Source organism: Athalia rosae, chromosome 1 (genome assembly GCF_917208135.1).
Source record: "Athalia rosae chromosome 1, iyAthRosa1.1, whole genome shotgun sequence".
Taxonomy (NCBI): Eukaryota; Metazoa; Arthropoda; class Insecta; order Hymenoptera; family Athaliidae; genus Athalia; species Athalia rosae.
In genome coordinates this window covers 11,722,421-11,745,826 of record NC_064026.1, presented here as the reverse complement: position 1 = coordinate 11,745,826, position 23,406 = coordinate 11,722,421, and the positions used below count along the sequence as shown (strand labels likewise).

Genomic DNA, 23,406 nt, shown 5'->3' with positions numbered 1-23,406 from the left:
TGGGGGATTAATTTGGTCCAACAGTTCTGATGATTGTCGTTATGTCTTTTTATTTGAGAATAAATGGACAAATATATCCTCTTAGTTGATGAAATTATTTTATCTTTCGTCGTAAGAAGATATAAATGATGCCACATATAAAACAATCTTTATACAGGCACTGAACAACCTACATAATGTATAAGGTGATCATTATTTTAAAAAAAGCAGTTAAAACAAGAAACAAATATGTTATGTTGTTTGAACTCATAAAAATTTGGAAAAAAATAAAGCGGTGTCATACCATCTAAATAATCTAAGTGAAACGATAAGATATAAATGACCAAGGTATAGCAATTTGAACACGCTTACATATAATACGTTCTTACTATCATCAATCGAAGCCTGAGCTTAGCTTTTTAGAATACGAATTTTCCACGACCACTTGTGGCGAATGTGGTGAAATCATATTTGGTCTTATCTACTCCTGCTTTATGCTGTGTTAGTTTCTCAGCTGGTCTCATTTTGGACAAACTTTTGCCATGCCCCTTCTCTAAGGCTGGTGTGACTGAGAGATAATCCCCTGGCTGCAGATCGAAGTTCACAGCATCACCGGCTAGAGACGCGGATGAATTGTTCAGCGAAGCAAGCTGGGCTGAAGTCGAAAGAGCTTTTGAGAGGGTTTTTGGCTGACGCAAAGGCTGATCCTTTGATGGGAGTTCTGCCTAGGAAAAATATTCAGTTTGAAGTTGTCAAATTACTCCAAACACATTTCAAATGACTGATGAAACTCCATTTACTTTTGCAGGTTTTGTTTTTGTTAGAGCAGGTGTAGATGCAGGTGCACGAACTCCATCAACCACAACTTCAGGTGCCAGTGTAGCATACTGTACTGTTGTTGAAAGAGCTTTTGGAACCGTTTTCGGGTGTCGCAGAGGCTGATCTTCAGATAAAGACTTGTTTTTGGTATTAACCTGAAATCAAAATCATCTTATGACAATGCGATAATGAAAAAAAACCTTCATTTCAAAAACTGAGATACCAAATTTAATAACAGAAAATTGAGGTTTGAAAAAATTTACCTCAGAGATTGGTAGGCCTTTGGATAATTGAACGGAGTCGTCAAGAGCGCGGAATTTTTGTCGTTGTTCGTTTCTAGATTTTTTCTTTTGGCTCTTTGTGCCACCAATGAGAGTTTGTACAATTGGTGCATTTGCCAGCTTTTTAGCGGGATCATAAGTTTTACAGTCATCCTGTGAATACAATGTCCGTTTGATATCACCATATCAGATAATTATAATTAACGTTCGGCAACAATCTTACAAAATAAATTGAATGTTGTAATACTAACAGTGTCCCAATTTTCGTCAGCTGGTGGAAGTTCAGGAGTTGGTAAACTTTCGATGATATGAGTATTATTTGGCGTATAGTATTTGAAAAGATCAAGGACTCCCTTTTCGGGACATGTCTCTAAATGATGCTTGTATTCTTGTTTGTTGACCCTGTGTGTTGAATTGAAGGGACATACTTCTTTTTCGACATGGGGATGAGCCTTCTGACATTTGACCAAATGAAACTGCATCCGCTTAAGCGCGATTCCATGAGATTCGTCATATGGACATGACCTATGATCCTCAGCATTTTCTATACAGGTCATTGGACTTATCGTTGCCATATTCTTATCGTTTGGAATGGCAAAGCTGTATGGTAAAAAGACTTTACCTTATATTACAGGTTGATTGAAGGTCGGATAAACATGCATAGAAAGCGTTTTTCGCGTCGTGATGTGTGACAATCAAAGCATGCCTGGTGTCAAATATCATGCAAAATAGTTTCCACTCTAAATAAGCATTAACAAAATATGAATAATTAATACAGATATCACGGTAATTTTCTAAAATGGAGTGGCAAAAATGAAAGCTGTGTATAGCTAGAGTTGCTTTCTATTAGCAACAACAAAGGAGGCTGAAACTGTGAAACGTGGTACGTATGTGTGACATCATTCGTGATGCCAAATAGTTCGAATATCAAAAATATCAAAAAACAGGGCTGAAACTAATTATTAACCAATATTTAATACGTACGTATCTTCAACGCATTGAAGACCAGATAATAATACCGTGAAACAAATTAATGTTTGTGCAGTCGAAGCAGGTTTTTGTCTGTTTACGTTTGATAGTTCATTTCCGGATAGCCTTTGTATGGCTTACAAAAACGAAGTGTGGAGGACCATGAGGATGAGCGTAAGCGTTACTAGTTTCGTTTCTGAAACTATTCGCGACTAGGCCCGAATGATTCCGACTTTCAAATATCGTGATACCGCTGAATTGTTGTTTCCCATTGGTTGGGTTCGATTGTGTGTGATCCTACTTCACACTCAACGATTCCTATTTACAACCGACGCCATCAAACAGCAATGGTTCCTAACCACATCATATCCTGCCATATACCTGGTCTACACGCGACGTTAAAGTAGGGATCTTCAAAACAGGGTCTTAAAGTCCGACAATATTAAAGTGCGTACTCGGCTGTACGCTGATTCAAGTCATGTTTAAGCGAACGAAGTTGGCAAATCTGATGTCAACAAATTATTAATCGCGTATATTGTTATTTTCGTTATTGTCTTTGTTATTTGCACGTTGCACGCCAATCCTGTAACCGTTTCAGTCAACTGCAGTCAGCTCTGTAACTGAGTAAACACGTTCAAATACGTTTAAACGGGTGAAAGCTTTGTAAAAGTTAGCAACGAATGTCGATCATTGGTTGGCAGCACTTGCTATCTTAAAGTGGGTTTCTCAAAATCTTCAGGACGGGTGCACTCAAAGTGCGCTCGGACTCGGCTACACGCTCGCGTTAACTCCGCCTCACTTGAAGATAGGGTCTTAAAGTGCGCGTGTAGACCAGGCACCTGCCAAAACATAAATCCAGAGTTTCTGTTTCTGACCGAAGAGTGTGACATTTATGAATTGAATACTTTACTGATCTATCAGTCGAACAAACAAAATGCTTCGTAGACCACCACTGAAAACTTATCAAAAAAAACATACCGCACAAACGTCCTTTAATTTTTCACAAACGCCGTGGGAATCCGTGCGTTTGAATGAAAAAATATTCTCTACTGGGGCCAAAAATAAACCTGGACCTTTTCGAGACGACAAAGATTATAGAGATCTCAGTCTGAGTTACCTTGAAACTACATTCGATAGACTTGCCAAAGATGTCAAGTAAGCATTATTATCCTGCTTTTAGAATAATTATTACTTATGGTCTAATATTCTCAATTCCAGACTTCCAATGCCTCCACCGCAGAACTCTCAGAGTTTTATAGATCTCAGTAGCGATGTATCTACACATCCAATGTTGAGTCCCAAGACAAACATGCGTTCAGTTAATTTTGAAAAGGGTTCAGCAGTGACTGAAAGCAATGACAAGCCCAAAAGAAGACCTGTTCGTCCTCATCTATCATATAAAGACAGCGATGTTGTTGTAAAACAGAGAATAAAATATGATTCGCTGAATTTAAGTACAAAAAAGTGTAAGGCGGTACGGACGTCCAAACGCAAAGCATTTGCAAAGATCAGTAAAGATACTAAAAGTACTACAAATCCAAATAACTCCAAAGATTTGTTTGCTACAAAGCCAACCAAGCGCAATAAAGTTTTGAAGGATCATAAGCAAGGCAATCCGGATTTTGTTGTGAAAGCGAAAAAAAGAGTGAAAAAACTATCAACCTTATCTTTGAGTGAAGAGGAAGGTAGTCACTTGAGAGTCTCGTCTAATAAAACAGAGATTAAATCTCCAGAGAATTTTGAAGGTAACGCTGTTGAAGAGAAGTTGACAGGAGCTCAAGTGGCAAATCACAATGACTCAGTGTCAAGTAATCAGGCTGACATTTTTAAATCCGAGGTCGCAGACAATGAGCAAACAAAAAGTTTGGGAATCAAACGCTGCATTGTCAAAATCACAATTAATGATATGAAAAACTGTATCGATCAAAAACGGCATCAGAACCCGAGAAATTCTCTATTTGCTCTTAAGTGCAGTACACCTATAAACACATATGCAAAAATTGATCGATCTATTAATCGGCTATCACCAATTACTGTGAGCAATGGAACGAAGAACAACGAATCATCTGTAGTTGAGAATGTAAATAGCAATGACAGAGATAAAGCATACCCCGATGAGATGCAACCTGGTATATCCCTTGAAAATATCAGGAAAAGAATTAGCATTTCATACGAAGAAGATAAATCGACAGAGATGAGTACCGAATGTTGTCAAGACAATATCATTGACAAAACACCACGTGAAAATCTTCCAAATCAGATAGGTGGTAGATGTCTTGCTACCTGGCAGCAGATGTCATCGCCAACTTCACGGATCCAGAAATCTTTAGAAATTTTAAAATTGAGCGCAAACGTTCCAAATGAGAGAAACAGTAATAATGATAAATCTATTATGATTTATGAAAATTCAGATAAATATGAGGAGACTAATGAATGCACAGAAAAATCAAAAGACGCCCACTCACAGCTAACACCTACAGGTATCATGACTACACGAAGCGGAAGGCAACTCCTGCTGAGCACGACGAAATATTTGCATGACTCATATGGCTCTAACAATAAATCCTATCCTGATAGTTTAAAAATTGACAATGAAGAAGATCTGACACCTGATTATGAAATTATTGATAATTCGCAATTTGAAAGTGTTGTGGCATCGAATTACCAAACTACTCGACAGATGGATTCCAAAGATATTTCAAAGGATAACACCACTAACAGAGTCATAGAACAAAATTCAACAGATATCTGTATTGTAGATCGGAGTGCTACTGATCAAATTCGATTTGAAACTGAATCTCGGAATAAAAGGAATACAAGCAACACATGCAATTTGTCTGATCCTGAAACTAAATATGACATAACGTCGACTCGAGAAATGACACAGAGCCTGATAGAACCCACCAGGAATATGAATATCTTGACCATTAGCTCCCACTTCGATGCAACATCTAAGGACAATTCTGAATCCACTTCAAGTCTTGAGGGAAATACTGATGCTGGTGATCCAGATTGGTTTACTGTTTCCAGCAATGAAAGTAGTGATTGTACAGAAGGACAAATATCAAAAATAGATTGCCCATCCGCCTCCATAGATAGTTGTGACATTTATAACGAAAGAGAACATGGTTCTTTCAGTGAGACTGCTAATCTCAATTCGTTAAGCAATATTCGAAAAACTTTGGAGGATACATCCTATGTGAAAAATGAAACAATGAATGGATCTGTTTCAAAAGTTGATAACCAGTCGTCTCCAGAATCAAGCAAAGTGCCCCTCAATCAGCGCATGAATTTATTATTAGACAAAGTTACCATCCGCAAACGTCGAAAAACCTTTATAAGACCTGAAACGGAACTTGCTTCAGAGGTTTTTGAAGAGCAAACCACCGCAATTCAAACTTCTGGAGATACCAAACTCTTAAATCACTTCTATGACGAATCCAGAAGTACATTGAACTCTTTGACAGTCGACAAAATGCAGGATACAAATTTTGTTTCGGAGAAATCGATAGATCATAATTTGGTTGAAAAATCCTCAAATATGGCCTTGAAAATGAACCTTCAGCCAGTAGTATTGCTGGAAAGGCTCAGGGAACCTGTGAGGTGCAGTGTCAAAGAAAAAGAAAATTGTAGATTGGAGATGACTGTGATTCATGAAATATCTGATGAAAACTCTCCTACAATAATTACTGACTCTGCACCTTCAAAAAAATCCAGCTCATCCGAATGTTGTAAGCCTCAAGACGTAGATCGATATGCTAAGTGTTCAGAGAAATCTGACTTTTTGACCAAAAGAGCCAGGACCATTGGCTCAAGGTCCACAAAAACAGTCACATTTGCACATGACAGCGATTGCAGTATTTCAAAAATGGATGCAAGTGAATTGGAAATAGCAGGGAGACAGTCTTTATTTTTGAAACCAGGAAAAAAATGGACGCGTTCTTTATCTATACTCAACTATATTCAACATGGGTTGAACCTAGAAGAGTTGAGCAGTGGAAAAGGAAAAAATTGGCGGAATAGCGTACAAACAATTCTTGACATGCAGCAAGATGGTAAGCATAGATGATAGTCTGTGTCCATATTGTTTTTTGTTCAAAACAAAATTCTATCACATAAAAAGTCAACCCATGAGTATCAGAATTTTGTTCTATGTTATACTATATGTATAATTTTAAATATTTTTACAAAGTTTTTATATACTCGAAAAAACAGACCCGAGTAGGAAAGCGCCATTCACACATTTTCTTTGTAAGCAAAATGGAAAAAAATAATATGAAAAATATTTTTTCGAATCTAAATCAAAATTTTCAATAAATGGGTGAGTAAAATAATTTTGTAATCGATTCAGTATCATAAGGAGACATTTCGTTGGTCGACCTGGAAATTTTTGATGGTTTAACATTTGTTTGTTAGGTAAATCTATGTAATATCAAATTCCATTTATGTAGGAGTATTTCAAAGCTGCGTGAGAGAAAATGAAGGTGATAAAAGTACGTGCTTCGACGCACCCAATAGAACTTCAATTAGAAATACCACCACACCTTCAAGAGACGAGGGCATCAGTTCTGCCAGCCCTGGCAGATTTATTCCACGAATATCTATCCGTGTGGTTCCTGATAATAAGAGATTGAGTCAAACTGGAGACACCTCATTTCTCGAAGTTTATGGAATCACGAGTAGTAAAAGTACACGAACTCTATCCCGGAGATCGTCATTCAAACGTAAGGCTAATATCATTGGTGTAATAGCAAAAATATTGAAATTTTCTTTGATGCTAAACAGATGGATTGTATACTTCTCCATCTAAACTTTAACTAATGGTTTGATAAAATCAAATTCCAAATAGCAACCAGGAAAACACTGGTTTCTCATGCTCAATGTGAAGACGTTTCAGTTGAAACGGTTGAAACCGAGGACATAATAACTGCAAGAAATGTTGTTTTACAAAGATGTGACCAAGAGGACTATATTCCATTTGATTCTTGTTTTCCACCAGCGTAAGTAATACTTGCCTCCAATAATATTACTGTTTATTCAAGGATCCCATTTTCATGGCATTGATTTTTGTGACGAATCTGAAACTGTGTACCAACATTCACTGACGTTGTTATTACAATTCATGAATTAGGTACTTGGCCAGGTGTCGTAAAATTGGCGAAGGTGTGTATGGCGAAGTATTTCTTCATAGTGTTGGAAAACAAAAATCTGTTATAAAAATCATCCCGATTGAGGGTAATGAAATTGTGAATGGTGAGCGTCAGAAGAGATTCGATGAAATATTATCAGAAATAGTAATTGCAAAGTAAGTGTGCTTGTTCAATCATACCGATTGTATGATTTTACGAATTCAAAGAAAACTGCAAATTCCAAATTGGGTCAATTCTCAGGGAGCTGCACAATCTCAGGAATGGTGTGGAGTATCAAACTAACGGGTTTGTGGAAGTCAAGAAAATAAATTGTATCAGGGGAAAGTATCCTGAAAAGTTGATAGAGCTATGGAAAGCTTATGACGATGACAAAGGATCTGACAATGATTGTCCTTCACTGTTTGGCGAAAATCAATTATACATCGCCTTGGAACTCGGGCATGGAGGTCAGGATCTCGAAGCTTTTGTATTCCAATCAGCTGTTGAATCGCATGCACTTTTCATTCAGGTAACGATTGATTCAACGGTAACATCTATTGTATCGTAATTATACTATAAAAATGATCAACGTGTTATCTGTTCACAGACTGCATTGGCTTTGGCTGTTGCCGAACAGTCTCTGGAATTCGAGCACAGAGACCTGCATTGGGGCAATGTTTTGATATCACGGACCAAAAATTCACGAGCGACGTACAAATTGGATAACAAGGAATACTCTTATCCAACTAACGGGATGCAGGTAATGCGATTGCAATCGAATAAATCTGAGCGGTCCAGATTATAATTGAAGTTGCTATGAAACAATATCTTTTTTATTTATAGGTGGCTATCATTGACTTCACCTTATCGAGAATGTCTTATGAAGGTTGTTGTATTTTCAACGATCTTGCTTTAGATCCTGCCCTTTTTACAGCCCAAGGAGAATATCAATTTGAAGTGTACAGATTGATGCGGGACAAGATTGGGTAGGGATATTATGACGTTACGTCACATTTTACCTCTTCAATTTCACTTTTTTAGTATAAAAGTTTATCGGATGCAAATGATTATTTTGTTTTTTTGTATTTTAGAAATGACTGGCAAAATTTTGAACCGTACACAAATGTATTGTGGCTTCATTACACTCTTGATAAGATGATTACCGCTTTAAGATATAAAAGAAAAACGACGAAGGGACACAAAGAAGCAATTTCCCGATTAGAACAATTAAAAGAAATTATTCTAAGCTATCGCAGCGCATTTGACTTTGTAACTAACTGCGAGAATATAACGAGCCTTCAATGCTAAAGCAGCAAGTTAAATCAACTTAAATAGTATCTGACGACAATGTATAAAAATAATCATATTGTGTACATATCTACTATATAATTTTTAAAGACTGGTATATTTAGAACTACTGTTTAGTAAATTTTTTAAAAGACAACTATAAAAGCTGATTGATTTTTATACACGTGGTATTTATTGCACATTATTGACGCACCTTTAGCACAGTTGATTTAATTTGTAAGATCATTTCCACAAGATAATTCATGACATGCGATGAACACAGAAGAGCTAGATTCACATTCAGGTAAATCGTATGATTCTTGTCCTTGGCGATGCAGCTCCTTACAATCTTCAGAACTTGTCAACTTTGGAACAACTCGTCTTTGATAATAGCACGCTCTATCTTTTTGTTTTTCTTCGTTCATTTCGGATTTATCTGCGTCTAAGAGTTTTATACAACGTAAATAAAATTCAGTGCACAGTTGGTGATGTCTACAACTACTTACATAACATCGCAAGATCCGAATCGAGAGTTTCTTCGTTCATATTAATCCACCTCACTATGTGCTCACGCATTTCGCTATCAACTCGTTCTAAAATTAGTGCAATCTTTTGTAATTGGTCAACCCCGTCTGGATAGTCATGTAGCTCGTTCGATTTTGTGGAAATAGATGACGAGGCATATTCTACTTCTTGAGTACCACATTTGCAACAATTACAGTTGATTGGATGTCTATCACGCTCCCATAATGGCAGATCTTCATTTTTGCCTAATACACACAAAAGTTTGTCAAATAGATTGCTCAGGCATTTTCAAATTCAGACGATATCACCTTTACATGGCAAACAATAACAGCATGCGCAATCATCCTGATTGCATGAGCACAATGGTCTTGGAACCAATGTCACATCGGACTGGAATGTGCCGAGTTTATTTGCCTCAAGTGTTTGTTCGCAAGTGCTACAGGTACAAACTTCAGGAATAATGTTTGTGGTAGACGGAGCAAGGGAATTCAACACATCGTCAGCTCTACATTCGCAGCAAATGCAACTGAAAGGGTGGTTCTTCTGAACCTATCACCATTATGATTTGTCAGCGAATGAATTTAGGCGAGATATTTTGAAACTTGAACTTGGTAATTAATACTTTAGGTCTCCTCTCTTCGAGGGGTACAGGATCGACGTATTTGAAGTTGACCTTTGGCGCAGCTTTTCCAGCCATTTTATTCTCAACGTAAGGTATTTTCAGAGGTTGAGGGAAAGCATACCTGGGTACGTTGTAATAACGCTGCTTATAATGGTCACTTGGATAATAAGCAAGATTCCATTTATGATCCTTGGCGTAAGGCTTAACATCAATGTTCTCTTGAACTAGAACTCCGGAAACCAGCATTCTATCGACAATCTTAAAATGCAAAAGATAATTGTAGAAACTTACATTATGGTAGCAAGAGCTTATAGATCGATGAAACATTTCGTTTGATTCAACGTTCTGGTGAATTTACCTTGGCGGTACAGTGGCCCATCGAATTACCAAATATTCTGAGATATCGTAGCAAAGTGCTTTTTTTTATTGAATTGAGGATATCCATTACACCAATATCTTCCAGTTTGTTGTGCGAAAGATCAAGCATTTTCATTTTGGAGAATGGCATTGCAAAACTTAGTGCTCTAATCAGAATTAATGGGTAGAAATAACTTGATGAAAATAAATGACCACAATTATTCTATGTCCAACAACGCAAAGGATATACCGAGCACCATGGTCGGTGATGATGTTATGAGCCAGTAATAAACCAGTAAGTGCTGGCCCAGTTTTGAGCCAGTTTGCTATATGGTCCATACCATGATCCCCTATATTATTGCTGCTCAAATCAAGCAATTGTAACGTTTTGTTATACTTCATGTCTTCCAACATTACTTCAATATCATGGCAGGAGAAACTGTACTTTTGCAAATGCAATTCAACTAAGCACCTGTTGAACTACACGTTGATAAATTATTATGATTATTCAACTTTGAGACTGTGTGAGTACTGGTACGTCCTGGAATATGTATCCTCTATATTGATTTTCTAAGTAGTAATGAATATTAATGATGGTTGTATGCAAAGTGACTGAAAACGTCGATGGTATTACAATTTCGATGTGCAAATTGGAGCTAACTGATGAAATTACCCGTAACATGCATCCAATGACATTTGCCAAGTGAGCAGTATCCAAAACATACATGTGACCAGTATTTGGTCGGCTGAGATCTAAGATTCTGAGGGTTTGATTGTATTCATCTTGATCCCACCTCATGACGGTTGTAAAGTAAACCAAACTTGACGCAGTCTGATCAACTTCTGCTACATCTAAATACCTCAAATGAGAATTCTTCAGCAAAAACAAGGCCACTTTCTTTGCACACTGGAAACAATCAACAGTTTGGAATATTGATATAAAACCAGAAAATTAGTGAAGGAACATAAGGTAACGTAGTTTTAGTACCTCTGCTCCAAATTTATTTCCATTGAGTCTAAGGGTTTTGAGGGGAAGTTTTTCACCATCTTTGCATAGGTGTTCAATACCTGGCCCGCTGATATCATTGTTTTGAACATTCAATTCTAAAACGTGCTTGTAAGCCTGTAAGTCATGATGCTGAGTTAAAAATTTTTATTCATATTATTCTGTGACATGTAGTAGACCGATTTTCAATTACAATAATGTAATCAACGAGATTGATGAAGCCAGCAGAGTGAATGTTGTTATATGCCAAATTTATAGAAACAACATCCCTATTGGCACGCAAAAATATCATGAGGTGAGGCACATCCCAGTCTTGAAAGCACCTCCTAAAGTTTATTCGAATTAATGTTGATTTTTTGGCGTGAAATGTTTGAATTTACGTTGATAGTTGTACACAGGAGAAATCCTTCCAAGAGTTCCAGAATAAAATAGAGTATACGGCATTAAGTATATTGCATAGTCACCCAATTCTTGGAAATAAATCAGCAGCACGTAAAATCAATCTTCGAGTGCCATTGTACCATTTCTCACAGAAAAATGAAAAGAATAAACTATTCATAGATATTTCTGTCACTGGATTTTTCAAGTTCTTTGGAACATCTGTCATTGTGGCACAATTGCGATCATTATGTGAATATGGGTAACGCTGTCGTTTCCATTCAATTGTGAAATCGGTTTTCTTGTTGATATTTTTTGTGCCATTTGCGATATTATTTTCTGCACATATTTCAATATTGTCAGTAACGACAGAAGTCTTGGAGCGTGGAGTGCTTATTATCATGTTATGATATACGTCAAATAGTATATCTTCTGACATTATCGAGATAATGATCTGTTCTTGCACTGGTCAGCACAATTCGAAAATCAAGACCTTTCCGTGACCATAAACTTCATTTTAGACATCCATGTTTTGTGGAGCCTACTTTGTATCAAGACTTTTGTTTCTCTCATAACCATCGTCTTAATGGTTGCTGAAAAAATATCCAAATCCTGAAATGTACGAACTTAAAACAGGTGAAGAGATAGAAGAAGTTCCCTTGGATGTAATGTTCGCAGGTATATCCGGTGGATATAAATAATCCTGATTACAATATATGAGTCCTGCTGAGTTGACATTTATTTTTTAGCCTATTGCAGAATGGATCCACTCTCAAACTCATTGGGTTTGAAGTTGCTGCCACTGTCACAAAGTGATAAATGGTTAGCTTCAGCTAAAATACTTGATATGCGTAAAGTAACAACAACAGATACTGGGCTTTGTTTCTTTAAATTCCGCCGGCGTGCAATTACTTTTGAAGAATACCTCACATATTTGGAGGATCTGGCCCAAACAAAGGGTTTAAACATCGATGATATGAAGTTCGCAATGCGAAGATGTGGGAAGCCAGTTCATCCGCAAGATATAAAAAATAAAAAAAATTGACATTTTCACTGCAAGACCCTAAGTAACAGAAAAGCTAAATAGTATAATGATAAAACAGATGTTGGAAAGCACTTTCTATATTCTTTAGTTCCAATTCACCTCAATCTTAAACCAATATTTACATCTCATATACATGCTTTTATAATAAGAATGAAATAACAACAGCCAATTCAAGATACTCTGTCAAGTCTCAATTCTAGTACGAGACATAATTGTCTGGATAATAATTTATTTCAAAAAAATACACTCTATCGACTTGAGACTAGTTTTTATGAGATATTCATCAAGCTCTACTTAATGATTTTATCAAACCCGATATTACTTTGTGAAGTAGTTCTGGGTTTTATACGCACTTTTCAAAATTTCCATGTTCAAATTAATGGCAGAATTGCTTATTCATTTTCTCGTTGTATTCAGCAAAGTTTTCTTCGATTAATCAAAGAATAACGAGAATAGCAATCGAAACGCCAACCAACATTTTCAAAAATAGTTAATGTTCATCATATCTCTTCATTCAATGAAAAGGCACTCGAATCACGAGGGATTGAGAATTCTCTAGAAAGAATTAAGGAGACGAAAGAGCAATTGTCTTATAATACCGTCCCTATTGTGCTTCATATACTCATTGAAAACAAACCAATCAAAAAATTTATATACAAAAGCATACGGTGAAGATCAGTAGGTACAAGAAACAATGAAAATATTATTGTTTTTGCAAAATCTTCTTCCAGCAGAAATTGATTAGATTTGCAGAAGCAAATATCAACAAAGTTAGATAGTATGACAAAGTTATTATCACCCAAATAACCTACTTTTAACCACCGCTATGAAATACATGGTGAGATTTACCGGATTTCAAACGACAACTAAATCTTACATGGGCCCCTATTGAAAATATGTATATTCATTTTTATCGTACATTGAGTGCGATAGTTACGGATGTTCAGCGCAATGTTTAGTGATGAGAACATCATATTGATAAAAATCTGTGAATACCGTTGAATACTTTTTGAGCTTAAGTGTGGCTATGAATCCATTTCAATGCATCTCTAATAGTACCAAGTGAAACTCTACCCAAAAAACTGGCGATCAGTTGATACTCTGGCATTGTGCGACGTCCACATGATCTCGTGGACAAGGTACGAGCCAATTTATGATCAGGAACAGCTCGATCTTCATTTAGCTTCTCTGCAACCCCATTCGCTAACGATTCGGTAGCCTTACGCCCTTCGCAAAGTACTTTTGTGGTGAGACACAAAAGCCATTGTAGGATCTTCAAATAATACAATACATTACGTTAAAATATACATACTATCTGACTATAGTATGATTCAGAAGTAGAAATATCAACAGTAATTAACAACGGAATAAACAAAACTCTTACTTCACTACTCGATGGCAATTTGTTGGTCGGTCGCAACCAGGAATTCGGAGCCCAAAGATGCAGTTCTATGATCGTAGCAGCCATATCTGGACTCAGTCTCTGTAGAGAAAAATAAGTAACCATTTACGGTACATAAACTAAGAATCTAATCTATATTTAAATTCGATTTTATTGAAAATATGCGTACCTTGGATATACTTCTGCTCAGCATATTTTTTATCAATGCCACGATAACAGGAGGTATATTGCCCGGAAGTGGAGGTAAGTCTGACTCTAAATAGCTGTGATTTACTAATGATGGTTTGTGGCCTTTTTCGCCATAAAATGGATTTTGCTGACCGAATATTTCATAGGCTATAGCCCCTGCAGCCCATAGATCAGCTTTGGTATAGTTTAAGCTTGCAAAAGGCCCTGGATCAGCATTCACAATCTCCGGTGCCATTAGTGCAGTGTTGCCACCTTTGTCTATATCGTGTGAGTTATAGGGGAGGTAAAGTCCATGTGTTTTATCAGCCAAGCAGCAACCAAAATCCGTGATTACCAACGATGGACAGTTATCACGCTCCTCCGAAAGATCCAAGAGAATGTTGTCACTTTTCAGGTCCCTGAATTAGAAAATTCGGTTCCGATAAAACTGAGCATGTAAAATATGGGAGCTATGCGAATTAGTAAGCTTCATGTAAAATAGGCAATGATTATTGAGCATGGTTGGAACATGATTATTTTTAGAGGTGAAGAGCACGCCGTGATCTCAACTTTCACATCAAGATGACTCATGGATGGTAAGTAAATAAAAGAATTATACTATATTTAGTTGTGTCGTATTACTTCACCTATGTGCGATGCCTTGCGAGCTCATGTGAGCAACACCTTCCAATAGTTGGGCAAGTAACAATATCGATTTTCGAATATTCAATTCTCTGTTGATTATGTACTGTTTCAGACTAACGTCGTATCTGCAATATGATATTGATATTATTATACTTGTAAATCGATAGTCCGTTCATGTACATAGATGCTCATTTGTTGTAATATAATATCATGTAATATGACATACAGAGTCAATACGAAGGTTATCGTCGACTTAGCCTTTGAACTATGTAATTTTTTTCAAACATCCAAGTCGAGGAATTTTTTTTTATGCACCACAATGATTTACATGGTTAGATATCGGATTTGTGTACCTTTTCATGAGTAAAAAGAGGCTCATGTTTCTTCCCGAACCATCTGGATTAATTCTGGCTGGCAATGCATCGGGATACATTTTTGATGAACCGGGCAAATCAGGAACTCTATCAGCAAAGGCACAGTACATAGCCACAATGTTAGGGTGTGCAGGAAGAATTCTTTTGTTGTCTGCCATTTTCTGTTCCCAAACTGCTAGTTCTTCATTTTGACAATGGGTTCTAGCTGGGACCGTTTCTCTGTACATGGCTCTCAATATGGATGTTGCATTTGATTCAGCGTCATAATTGAACATCATTTTGATAGCCAAAGGAAAATTGGATAAATCCTTAGTTTTGGTATCAATGGTTATTTGAGAATCCGATTTTTGTTCAGGACCGATCGGACGAACCGCATACACGACTGCGGAGCATCCTTTGGCAATGGCAGGACCAATAACAAAGTCCTTCAAATCAACTGGCTTATGTTCTGTTGTTGTTGCTTCGTAATTTCGATCATTTTTGGGCGTGTTCCACTGGACCTTAGATACAGCCTCCTACCAATTAAAATCACAGACAATGAATTTTTTAAATCTGTTGACATATGGACTTTTTCAAAGTTTAGCAATTACGTAGAATGATATTTTCAATACACCACAACGAATGTTACACCAAGTTCAAAATCTGGCAACTTGGTAGGTGTGTTTTTACTACAGACAATATAAAACCAAAATAATAACAATAACTGAGATTTGGATAACAGCCATGAGTTGATGATGTCATAATGTCTAGCTAACACTAGACGTATTTGCCTCACGCTGCAGATCTCTATTATAACAAAGGACTATATGTCTTTTGATAAAAATTTAAAAAATCCTTTGAACGAATAATTTTTTCCAGACATTTTATCAGCTTCTGAAGATATTGGTGTTTACCCTAATTTCCCAGCAAACTCCTTCAAGTTCGTCATCCTTTGTCAGTATTCCAGTGCCAGATGCCAACGAGACACCGACTAGTGCAAAAAATGGCGCCGAGTCACCAAATAACAAGCGCTTTGCTGCACGTCGTCTTAGATCAGCAGCAAGGGTGTTCGTCACTCGTTTCAATACATTGTCAACAAATATACGCCGAGCTTGAAGTCCCAGGAATCCGAGGTGTCTCCCTGCGGCGGAGACATTCCCACCCGTGGGCAGTTGGCCCTGGGTCTTACCTAATTTCAAGCATCACATTTTTTTCAATTTTTTTAATGGATAAACAAAGACTTTGCTTGAGCTTTGACAATTAACACTGGTACTCAAAATGATAGAGCAGGTATATATGACCTATCGATCATAATGTGGTTTTTCAAACATCTTTCTTAGGACAGCATAAATATTTGGATCTGACATCCGGTAGAAAATGTTAGATATATCGCATTTATTGCACTCGATAGATGATAACATGGTTTTGAGCGTTTGACAGAATATTGGCAAGCTTGCAAAAATTGTGTATTAAAATCTCCGGTATGATTACTGTCTAGAAATGAACGCTTACCTACTTCCACAACGTGTATTTTGTTGCCTTGATTGTAATATTGTGGATTGCGTATTGAGCGTAGAACGACACGACCATTTTGCAGGAGACGATGCGCTGCCGTCCGTAACGACATTTCTCCACACTCGTGGGCCGAGAGAGCCCGGACGGGCCCTAACCCGAACGCCGAAAGCTTTAGCTGAAAAATTTTGACACGAACACGACAGACTGCCCTAAAGACTGCTATTCTCTATCACTTTGAAAAGACTACTCCCCGCTTAGAAATCAACATCAGCAACTACGCCGCCCTCGGGTATCTTGTTCAGCCACTGATTGGTTGGATAATCTTGGAGAGCGGGGAATTCTAAACCACTCATGTAACACCAAGATACTTGTAAGTACGTATGTATGTACATCGTACAAATCTTCAGTCAACCTTGTCAACTTCATAGGATTGCCGTAAACATATCTGTCATTGTAAATTTAGAATTGTAGTGGGAAGGAATTGTCATTTCTCGTCATTTCATAAGTTGATTCGGCGTCAAAAGCTACAAATTACATTTGGGGACATAAAGTGTATTTGCTCATTTGTGAATAGAGAAGTGCGTTTGGAATAAATTAAAGACATACAGATTGCATTAAAAAGAGATACATGTTGATTTGCGTTGTAAAATGATTCAAACCAAAAACGAATACTGGGCGTTTGCGTCAAGTGCAGCTTGCGCGCGGGTATGGTATTGTTTCATTTCCGGTAGATGGGAACTCCATCAATCATCATATGTTTGTGCCGTTAAAAAGTGCTGGATGTCAAAAGCGTAGAAATTTTTCGGATTGCGAATTCCTCTTGTCGTTTTAGGTCGTTAACTTGTGAAAAGTTTTTAGCGCCGGTATCACCGAGCTTATTAACAGAAGCTGTTGTAGTTTGATCGACACGGTATCATGCTAATTATCGTTGTGTAGTTAACCTTTCTAATTTTGACGTGGATTTGTCGTTGGATACGTCTTCTATCAAAATTGGTCATCATACTACGTACATTAATTATACCGCTGTAATGCGTTCTGCAATGAATAGAGCCTGATGTGAAGAATAACAATAATATAATTCTTTGAGAGTGTGTGTGTGTGACAATAGTTTATTTTCCACTGCTGTTAGATTTAATCATTGGTGCTTACATCATATATGGCCAAAATGAATAGAAGGCCTAATACTGCAACTGCCAGATTAAAGCAAGACTATCTTCGATTGAAAAAGGATCCTGTTCCTTACGTTGTCGCCGAACCTGTACCTTCAAATATCCTGGAATGGTAATGAGTACAAAGTACAGGTTTTGTAACCTTCAAGTACAATACATGCAGTAGATTATCAATATTTTGAGTACAGATTATTTCGCAACAATTCAAAAGTCTGCATCAGATTTCTTTCTCACAATATAATTTACCTTGTCACTTGTAGGCACTATGTTGTTAATGGCCCAGAAAACACACCTTACGAAGGTGGATTTTATCATGGAAAGCTTGTATTCCCAAGGGAATTCCCTTTCAAGCCACCGAGTATATACATGACGACTCCAAATGGCCGATTCAAAGTCAATACGAGACTTTGCCTCTCCATATCTGATTTTCACCCAGACACCTGGAACCCGGCATGGAGTGTATCTACTATATTGACCGGTCTCCTCAGTTTCATGGTGAGCTGACCCAAATTTCTGTATCTTACACAAGGTATTAATTTTGGGACGAAGTAATTGTATTATCAAAACATGTCTTCACTTTTGTACAGATCGAAACGAGTCCAACACTGGGTAGCATAGAAACACCAGACCATGAAAAAAGGTTATTGGCGTCACAGAGCCTCGAGTATAATCTCAAGGACACAGTATTTTGTGAACTGTTTCCTGACACTGTCACGGTAAGTTTCATTATTGTATGTAGGAGGTACATGCACTTATTGTGGTTGAATCATGATGTAAAATTGTTTTTTTTTTTTTTGATAGTCCATCAAAGCAGAACTGGAGCATCGTAAAGAATTAGAGAAGCAAGCTAGGCATCAATCAACAGCGTCTGAAGTAGCTTCTCTAATTAGAGATCAATTTCAACGGGAACAGAGCCCGTTTCAAAGCGCACTCACTAACCTAGTTGTTATCATAGGTTTTGCCGCATTTGCCTTTACTGTGAAGTATGTTTTGAGAAGCATTGCTGCTGAGTAGAATTAATTGTAGCTCTACCATAGACACAGTGTTCTATACTACTAAAAATTTATAAAGAACGTTCACCTTGCATGCAGTCCCTTACAAACACTAGGAGCTTCGAAAGATCTGAGATCGAACAGCGGGCCAAGCAGACATAGGTCATTCTTCGTTATTTCTGAATAGATCTGAAAGAAGATTATCACGCAGTGTGGAAAAGGATTATTTTATCGATGAACATAGTTCCACGGTCAGAGTTTCAATAAGTTTTATCATTCGTTCCTTAAATGAATATGTTTTGTTTTCATGTGTATATTTTCTGTTTTCAATAATTATATGCGTTCACATATCGGCGGATGTTTTAATTACATTTAACGTCGAACTTCCAGACATTCAGTCACAATAATTATTAACGTGTGTTGGCAATAAATCGTGGGTGTGATACAAAATCAGGGCATAGTTTTGCTCGGCCAAAGCCTTTTAATATTCGTCATGTGGAAGATTGAAAAGCACCCTGAATCAGGGATATAATTAACGTACAGGAGTTACACTTACCGATCTTGCTACTGCATCAAATATGAAAGGAAAGTTAACAGTAAAATTGGCAGATGAATGTATTTCACCTTGGTATGAAAAGAGCTAACATCACCTCAATATTTTTAGGGTCGTACTAGGAAATTTACGTGTGATAATGCCTATCAAAGATAAGCATTCTAGTGCTGCTGCGGTACAAAAAACACTCGCTTAGCTGTCACCATCAACGATATACAGATGATATTGATTTAATATATCGATGCATCGATATAATAATAGATCTAATAGCCTATTCTAAAACTAGAATGAATAATGATTAACAATATTATCATACTACATGTAAAACTTGTACGAAACGTATAATAGCTTATTAGATAGAATTTTCGGAACGATATATATTTGGGTTGAAGAAAGTTATCGGGGATCTGATATTTTTTTTAATCAAATCGATGATCAAAATTTTTGTACTTGGGAATTTGTCAATTATTCAATCGCATCTGTGCATCAGTATATTATTCAAACGAAGTAAATGGTATAGCTGGAATCTTTGAATTCGGATTTTAAAGAGGAAAACGTTAAACGTTTTAATGTAAATATAAAATACTCGAGTGTTTAGTGGAAGTTCTTCAGATTTAAAATATGATTTGCTAAAAGTACGGAAGTTTCGAATGACGTTTACCTGTATTTTTATATATTTTGTTTTCTTAACAAATTCATAACACTAAAAGAACAACGGAATACCTTTAAGAATTACAATTTCCAACCCTTCCCTTCTGTAGCGATCCCTGAGCGCTCATATACTGTATGTACGCATATGTTACGATCATATCCCGTTGGTGTATAATCGTCGCCACTATTTAGGCTTTAATTTGTAAATGGGAACTATTTTAACTAATATAATGATGTCAATACCATGTACGTTACTGCTGTAATACTGTGAAATACATTATTTGCTTAGAAAAACTCAAAATCTTGTGATTACGAATGAACTGGTTCGAGAGAAAGACAATTCAAATTTCTAGTGCGCAGCTATACGCAACCAGATAGTGGCGCTAATAGGGATCATTTTATGCACTATATTTGCCGCAAATAGAGTGGGCGCGGTTTTTGTAAATGCACTGCAGAATGTGTACAGATGTGTGCTTTGAAAAATATATTTTGTACTCTATTCTAACATGGTTTATAATATTCCTACAATATACTCAAAAACTAAGTAAAAACCGATCGAGTCATCTCCATTTTTTCGCCGTCAAGAGCGACTACTTGATTTGGCGTATTTCGGTAGATGGATGGAATTTACAGTCAGCGGATTCGGATTCCTGAGCTCAAAAATACATAAGTATCAACCAAAATGCTGCTAAAAAAAAATTATCATTTGGCCTAAAAATGAAAAACAATCCAAAGGGGTGCCCCATCAATTTTTCTCGATTTTGGGGTAAATTCAATTAAGTTACAACCATTGAGTAACTATACTTCGTACTGAAGTATAGTTACTCAATGTTACAACTAAAAGTAGTCGAGATATTCGAATTTTTCCGTTCCGAAAAGTGATAAATTGGCGATAATTTGATCATTTCGATAACTACATGAATTCAGATTTTTGTTTGACTGAAACTTCACTCAATCCACGTTATAGACGATTTGAATACACCGCCAAATCAATCATCATTGACAGAGGGAAAAAATACAAAATGTTTTGAGGTATAATGGACGGCATAAAAGTCGTAAATGTGTAGCGCAAAGTCTGTGGTACTTGTAAATTTATCCACAGAAAAATAGTAGCCCTCGATTATTTCCGTAGCAAGGAACTACGAGGTGGTAACCAACCGAGGTAAACGTTAGATTTCACTTGAATGCCGCATTGTTTAAAAGCGCCCGTGAGGAAGGATGAGTTGAGTAAACTTTATACTCAGAGTTTCAAAGTTAAACCTACACACTGAGCGACAAAGATTTACCTACACTGCTGAATTGTATGCCGAGCTAAATTGTCCTTGGGATCGTTTATACGACGAGGGGAGAGAAAGAGAGAAATGATAGGATTCTTTAAAGTTCTGTTTGAATCGAGATATCGGTCTGCGTACACAGTTTTGAATGTCCCTGCTATTTTAAGACTCTATGGAGGTATTCGCAATAATATTATGGATTTTTGGTCCATAAAATTTTCATCCGCGATTTTGAATATCTAATAAAAGTTAAACGGCCGATAAATCATTAAATTTGCTCTTATGACAAGCGGATGAGAAAAATAATCCACACACGGTCGGCGGGCTATTCATTGCAGCTCGTCGTAGACCCTTGAAATCTAACTAAACATCCTCCATATTATTAAGTTGTGGTAAAACATAATTAAGAATACCGCAGAATAACAAGGAAGTCGAACGCTATTTGTGCGTCAGAAAGTTTCAGCCTGCAGCGTTACTTCGTTGTTGATCCCAGGAAATTTTCCAAGACGCGTAACAACTGAAAAAAACGATCGAGTAATAATTAAATCTCTCATGAAAATCTGCGAATATAGCTCAAGAGATTCGTAATAATTTGATAATTCGGAAAAATCGTGAGTAGGATCGAGCAATTTATTCATCCAAAAAATAACAAGGAAGTTGGGTGGAGAAATCTTGCCACCTTCCTTCAGCGACCTAACCCAACACGCCCCTAATATTCATCATTCACAAGGCGCCAGGACATCGGGGTGAACGGGATATGCGGGAGATCCCATCCTGTCCTGTCCCGTTTCGCCTCAGATCCTGCGCAAATAAGATGCACGTGTCCTCAAAACTATATTTCAAATACCACGGCATACCGATCGCTCCAAATTTAATAAATTTTTTCGATTATTCGTAGTGCATGTGGATAAAAGTAATAATACAATAATTTCTCGGAGCGTAAGATTTAACTTTCAGATTGGCTTTCGATGAATTTCGAAATTCGATACAGTTGAAAAATGATCAAAACCCCCGATTTATTTCCACGTCACGATTCCATGGGAATAGAGACGCGGTTCTCCTGCAAAGAAAAATTTATTATTACAGTTCTACTTTCGAGAGAAATTCGAGTTCTCAGTTTCGGATCTATCGATCGATCTACATAAAGACTTGAGGAAACTAATTTAAAAAAGCAATCAAGCGAGTATACGATTCAAATTACAGTGATGCGAATAGTTCGAGGAATCGGTCTACATCTTATTTCCTGTGGCGAAGGCTTCCGCTTTCAAGCGCGGCGCGTTTATATCGCCGTTCTCTGTTCCTTTTTTTCTCATAATAGGTGTACGTATAGATCGTATTTATACACGTTCAAATACACCTATACTCGAAACGCGATGTCAGGCTCTCGTTGCGAAGGGACGCGTGTGCCGTCCTTGGAGCGAATACTCAAAGGAAGGAAGGCTCGAGATAATTAAGCGAGGGGAGGACCTCATTACGCGACTTAACGAGCTCCCTGGCGTCGACCCCGAAAGCCCTTTCGGGTCCTAGTTCTATACGTTTCAGAAGAACAGCCCCAGGACTCCATCCTCAATAAATGCCATTTTTCATTTCCCTCTTCTTCGTCTGTATGCATCGCGTCCTACGAGCCATGAGGCACGGATACCGAAGGCGGCAAAAGAAAATGGCGCGTCAATTACACGAGGATGCGGTTCATCCCCGCGAAGGAAGTACAAAATCGAAGAACTTGAAAATTACCTCAAAATTAGCTCGGTACAGCAATTTGAAAAAATTCCAGCCTTTCATCTTCCCAGAAGAACGTATCCTCTGCAAAAAAACTGAAACAAATGTAAACGGTCTAGATATTTCACGCTCACATATACCTCTCATGTTTTTTCTCAATCCTACTGAATTTTTCAAAAACTGGAGCGTCGTGTCTGCAATCCAACATTTCGCGGGTTATACCCTTCTGGCTTCTGATTCGCCCTAGATGCAATCTCCTCCGAATACTCCGCAAGCCTCAAGTCGCATAAACGTCTGCATGTATAGTACGACGATAATGTATGAGCGTTCAGTTATAGTTTTACAGACGTACAACTTATTACCCACCTTTAACGTGGGTTCGGATTTGGTCCCACCATAAACCGATACAGAGAATAAAAAAATAGAAGAAAAAAGAAGGAAATTCAGTGGCCGTATCTATTTCTATCGTCCTGGTATAAGTGGAACCTTATGTGGTGCAACGTATAGATGCACCTACGTATAATATGTAGGTATACATACATATATACGAGTGAGAAAACGGTCGCTG

General features: G+C 37.3%; 6 protein-coding genes across 9 annotated transcripts; 3 read left to right on the top strand and 3 right to left on the bottom strand.

The window, feature by feature from the left end:
* Positions 1-30: 30 nt before the first annotated feature.
* LOC105687151 lies at positions 31-2,501 on the bottom strand. Of its 2 annotated transcripts, XM_012402554.4 has the most exons (6): positions 2,064-2,501; positions 1,702-1,819; positions 1,331-1,623; positions 1,062-1,232; positions 780-953; positions 31-704 (listed from the first exon to the last, which is right to left on the bottom strand). In XM_012402554.4, exons 3-6 carry the CDS (start codon positions 1,559-1,561, stop codon positions 399-401), a joined length of 882 nt encoding a protein of 293 aa, XP_012257977.2. In that variant the 5' UTR covers positions 1,562-1,623; positions 1,702-1,819; positions 2,064-2,501; the 3' UTR covers positions 31-398. The 2 variants fall into 2 exon arrangements, with proteins under 2 accessions (XP_012257977.2, XP_012257976.2); XM_012402553.3 differs by lacking the exons at positions 1,702-1,819; positions 2,064-2,501 and having other exon boundaries at positions 1,331-1,654.
* On the bottom strand, positions 1,546-11,581 carry LOC105686975. The gene is made up of 11 exons (XM_048649084.1): positions 11,439-11,581; positions 11,168-11,351; positions 10,957-11,091; positions 10,642-10,875; positions 10,219-10,448; positions 9,970-10,135; positions 9,612-9,869; positions 9,298-9,538; positions 8,971-9,234; positions 8,679-8,906; positions 1,546-1,679 (listed from the first exon to the last, which is right to left on the bottom strand). The coding sequence occupies exons 1-10, from the start codon at positions 11,579-11,581 to the stop codon at positions 8,695-8,697; spliced, it is 2,067 nt and encodes a 688-aa protein (XP_048505041.1). The 3' UTR covers positions 1,546-1,679; positions 8,679-8,694.
* On the top strand, positions 2,522-8,644 carry LOC105687148. The gene is made up of 9 exons (XM_012402548.4): positions 2,522-3,203; positions 3,267-6,103; positions 6,500-6,772; positions 6,898-7,048; positions 7,180-7,353; positions 7,439-7,706; positions 7,785-7,937; positions 8,021-8,163; positions 8,269-8,644. Exons 1-9 carry the CDS (start codon positions 2,983-2,985, stop codon positions 8,483-8,485), a joined length of 4,437 nt encoding a protein of 1,478 aa, XP_012257971.2. The 5' UTR covers positions 2,522-2,982; the 3' UTR covers positions 8,486-8,644.
* On the top strand, positions 10,734-12,642 carry LOC105687172 (tubulin polymerization-promoting protein homolog). Its single transcript, XM_025747012.2, has 3 exons — positions 10,734-10,938; positions 11,874-12,030; positions 12,102-12,642. Exons 2-3 carry the CDS (start codon positions 11,970-11,972, stop codon positions 12,395-12,397), a joined length of 357 nt encoding a protein of 118 aa, XP_025602797.1. The 5' UTR covers positions 10,734-10,938; positions 11,874-11,969; the 3' UTR covers positions 12,398-12,642.
* Positions 12,459-16,759, bottom strand: LOC105687170 (serine/threonine-protein kinase Pink1, mitochondrial). The gene is made up of 7 exons (XM_012402589.3): positions 16,478-16,759; positions 15,880-16,154; positions 14,966-15,501; positions 14,615-14,737; positions 13,969-14,386; positions 13,782-13,880; positions 12,459-13,670 (listed from the first exon to the last, which is right to left on the bottom strand). The coding sequence occupies exons 1-7, from the start codon at positions 16,590-16,592 to the stop codon at positions 13,413-13,415; spliced, it is 1,824 nt and encodes a 607-aa protein (XP_012258012.2). The 5' UTR covers positions 16,593-16,759; the 3' UTR covers positions 12,459-13,412.
* Positions 16,713-20,139, top strand: LOC105687171 (ubiquitin-conjugating enzyme E2 J2). 3 transcript variants are annotated; one of them, XM_048657311.1, is made up of 5 exons: positions 16,713-16,850; positions 17,610-17,761; positions 17,910-18,144; positions 18,237-18,365; positions 18,451-20,139. In XM_048657311.1, the coding sequence occupies exons 2-5, from the start codon at positions 17,637-17,639 to the stop codon at positions 18,661-18,663; spliced, it is 702 nt and encodes a 233-aa protein (XP_048513268.1). In that variant the 5' UTR covers positions 16,713-16,850; positions 17,610-17,636; the 3' UTR covers positions 18,664-20,139. The 3 variants fall into 3 exon arrangements, with proteins under 3 accessions (XP_048513268.1, XP_048513276.1, XP_012258013.1); XM_048657319.1 differs by lacking the exon at positions 16,713-16,850 and adding an exon at positions 16,888-17,185; XM_012402590.3 differs by lacking the exon at positions 16,713-16,850 and having other exon boundaries at positions 16,888-17,761.
* Positions 20,140-23,406: the final 3,267 nt, after the last annotated feature.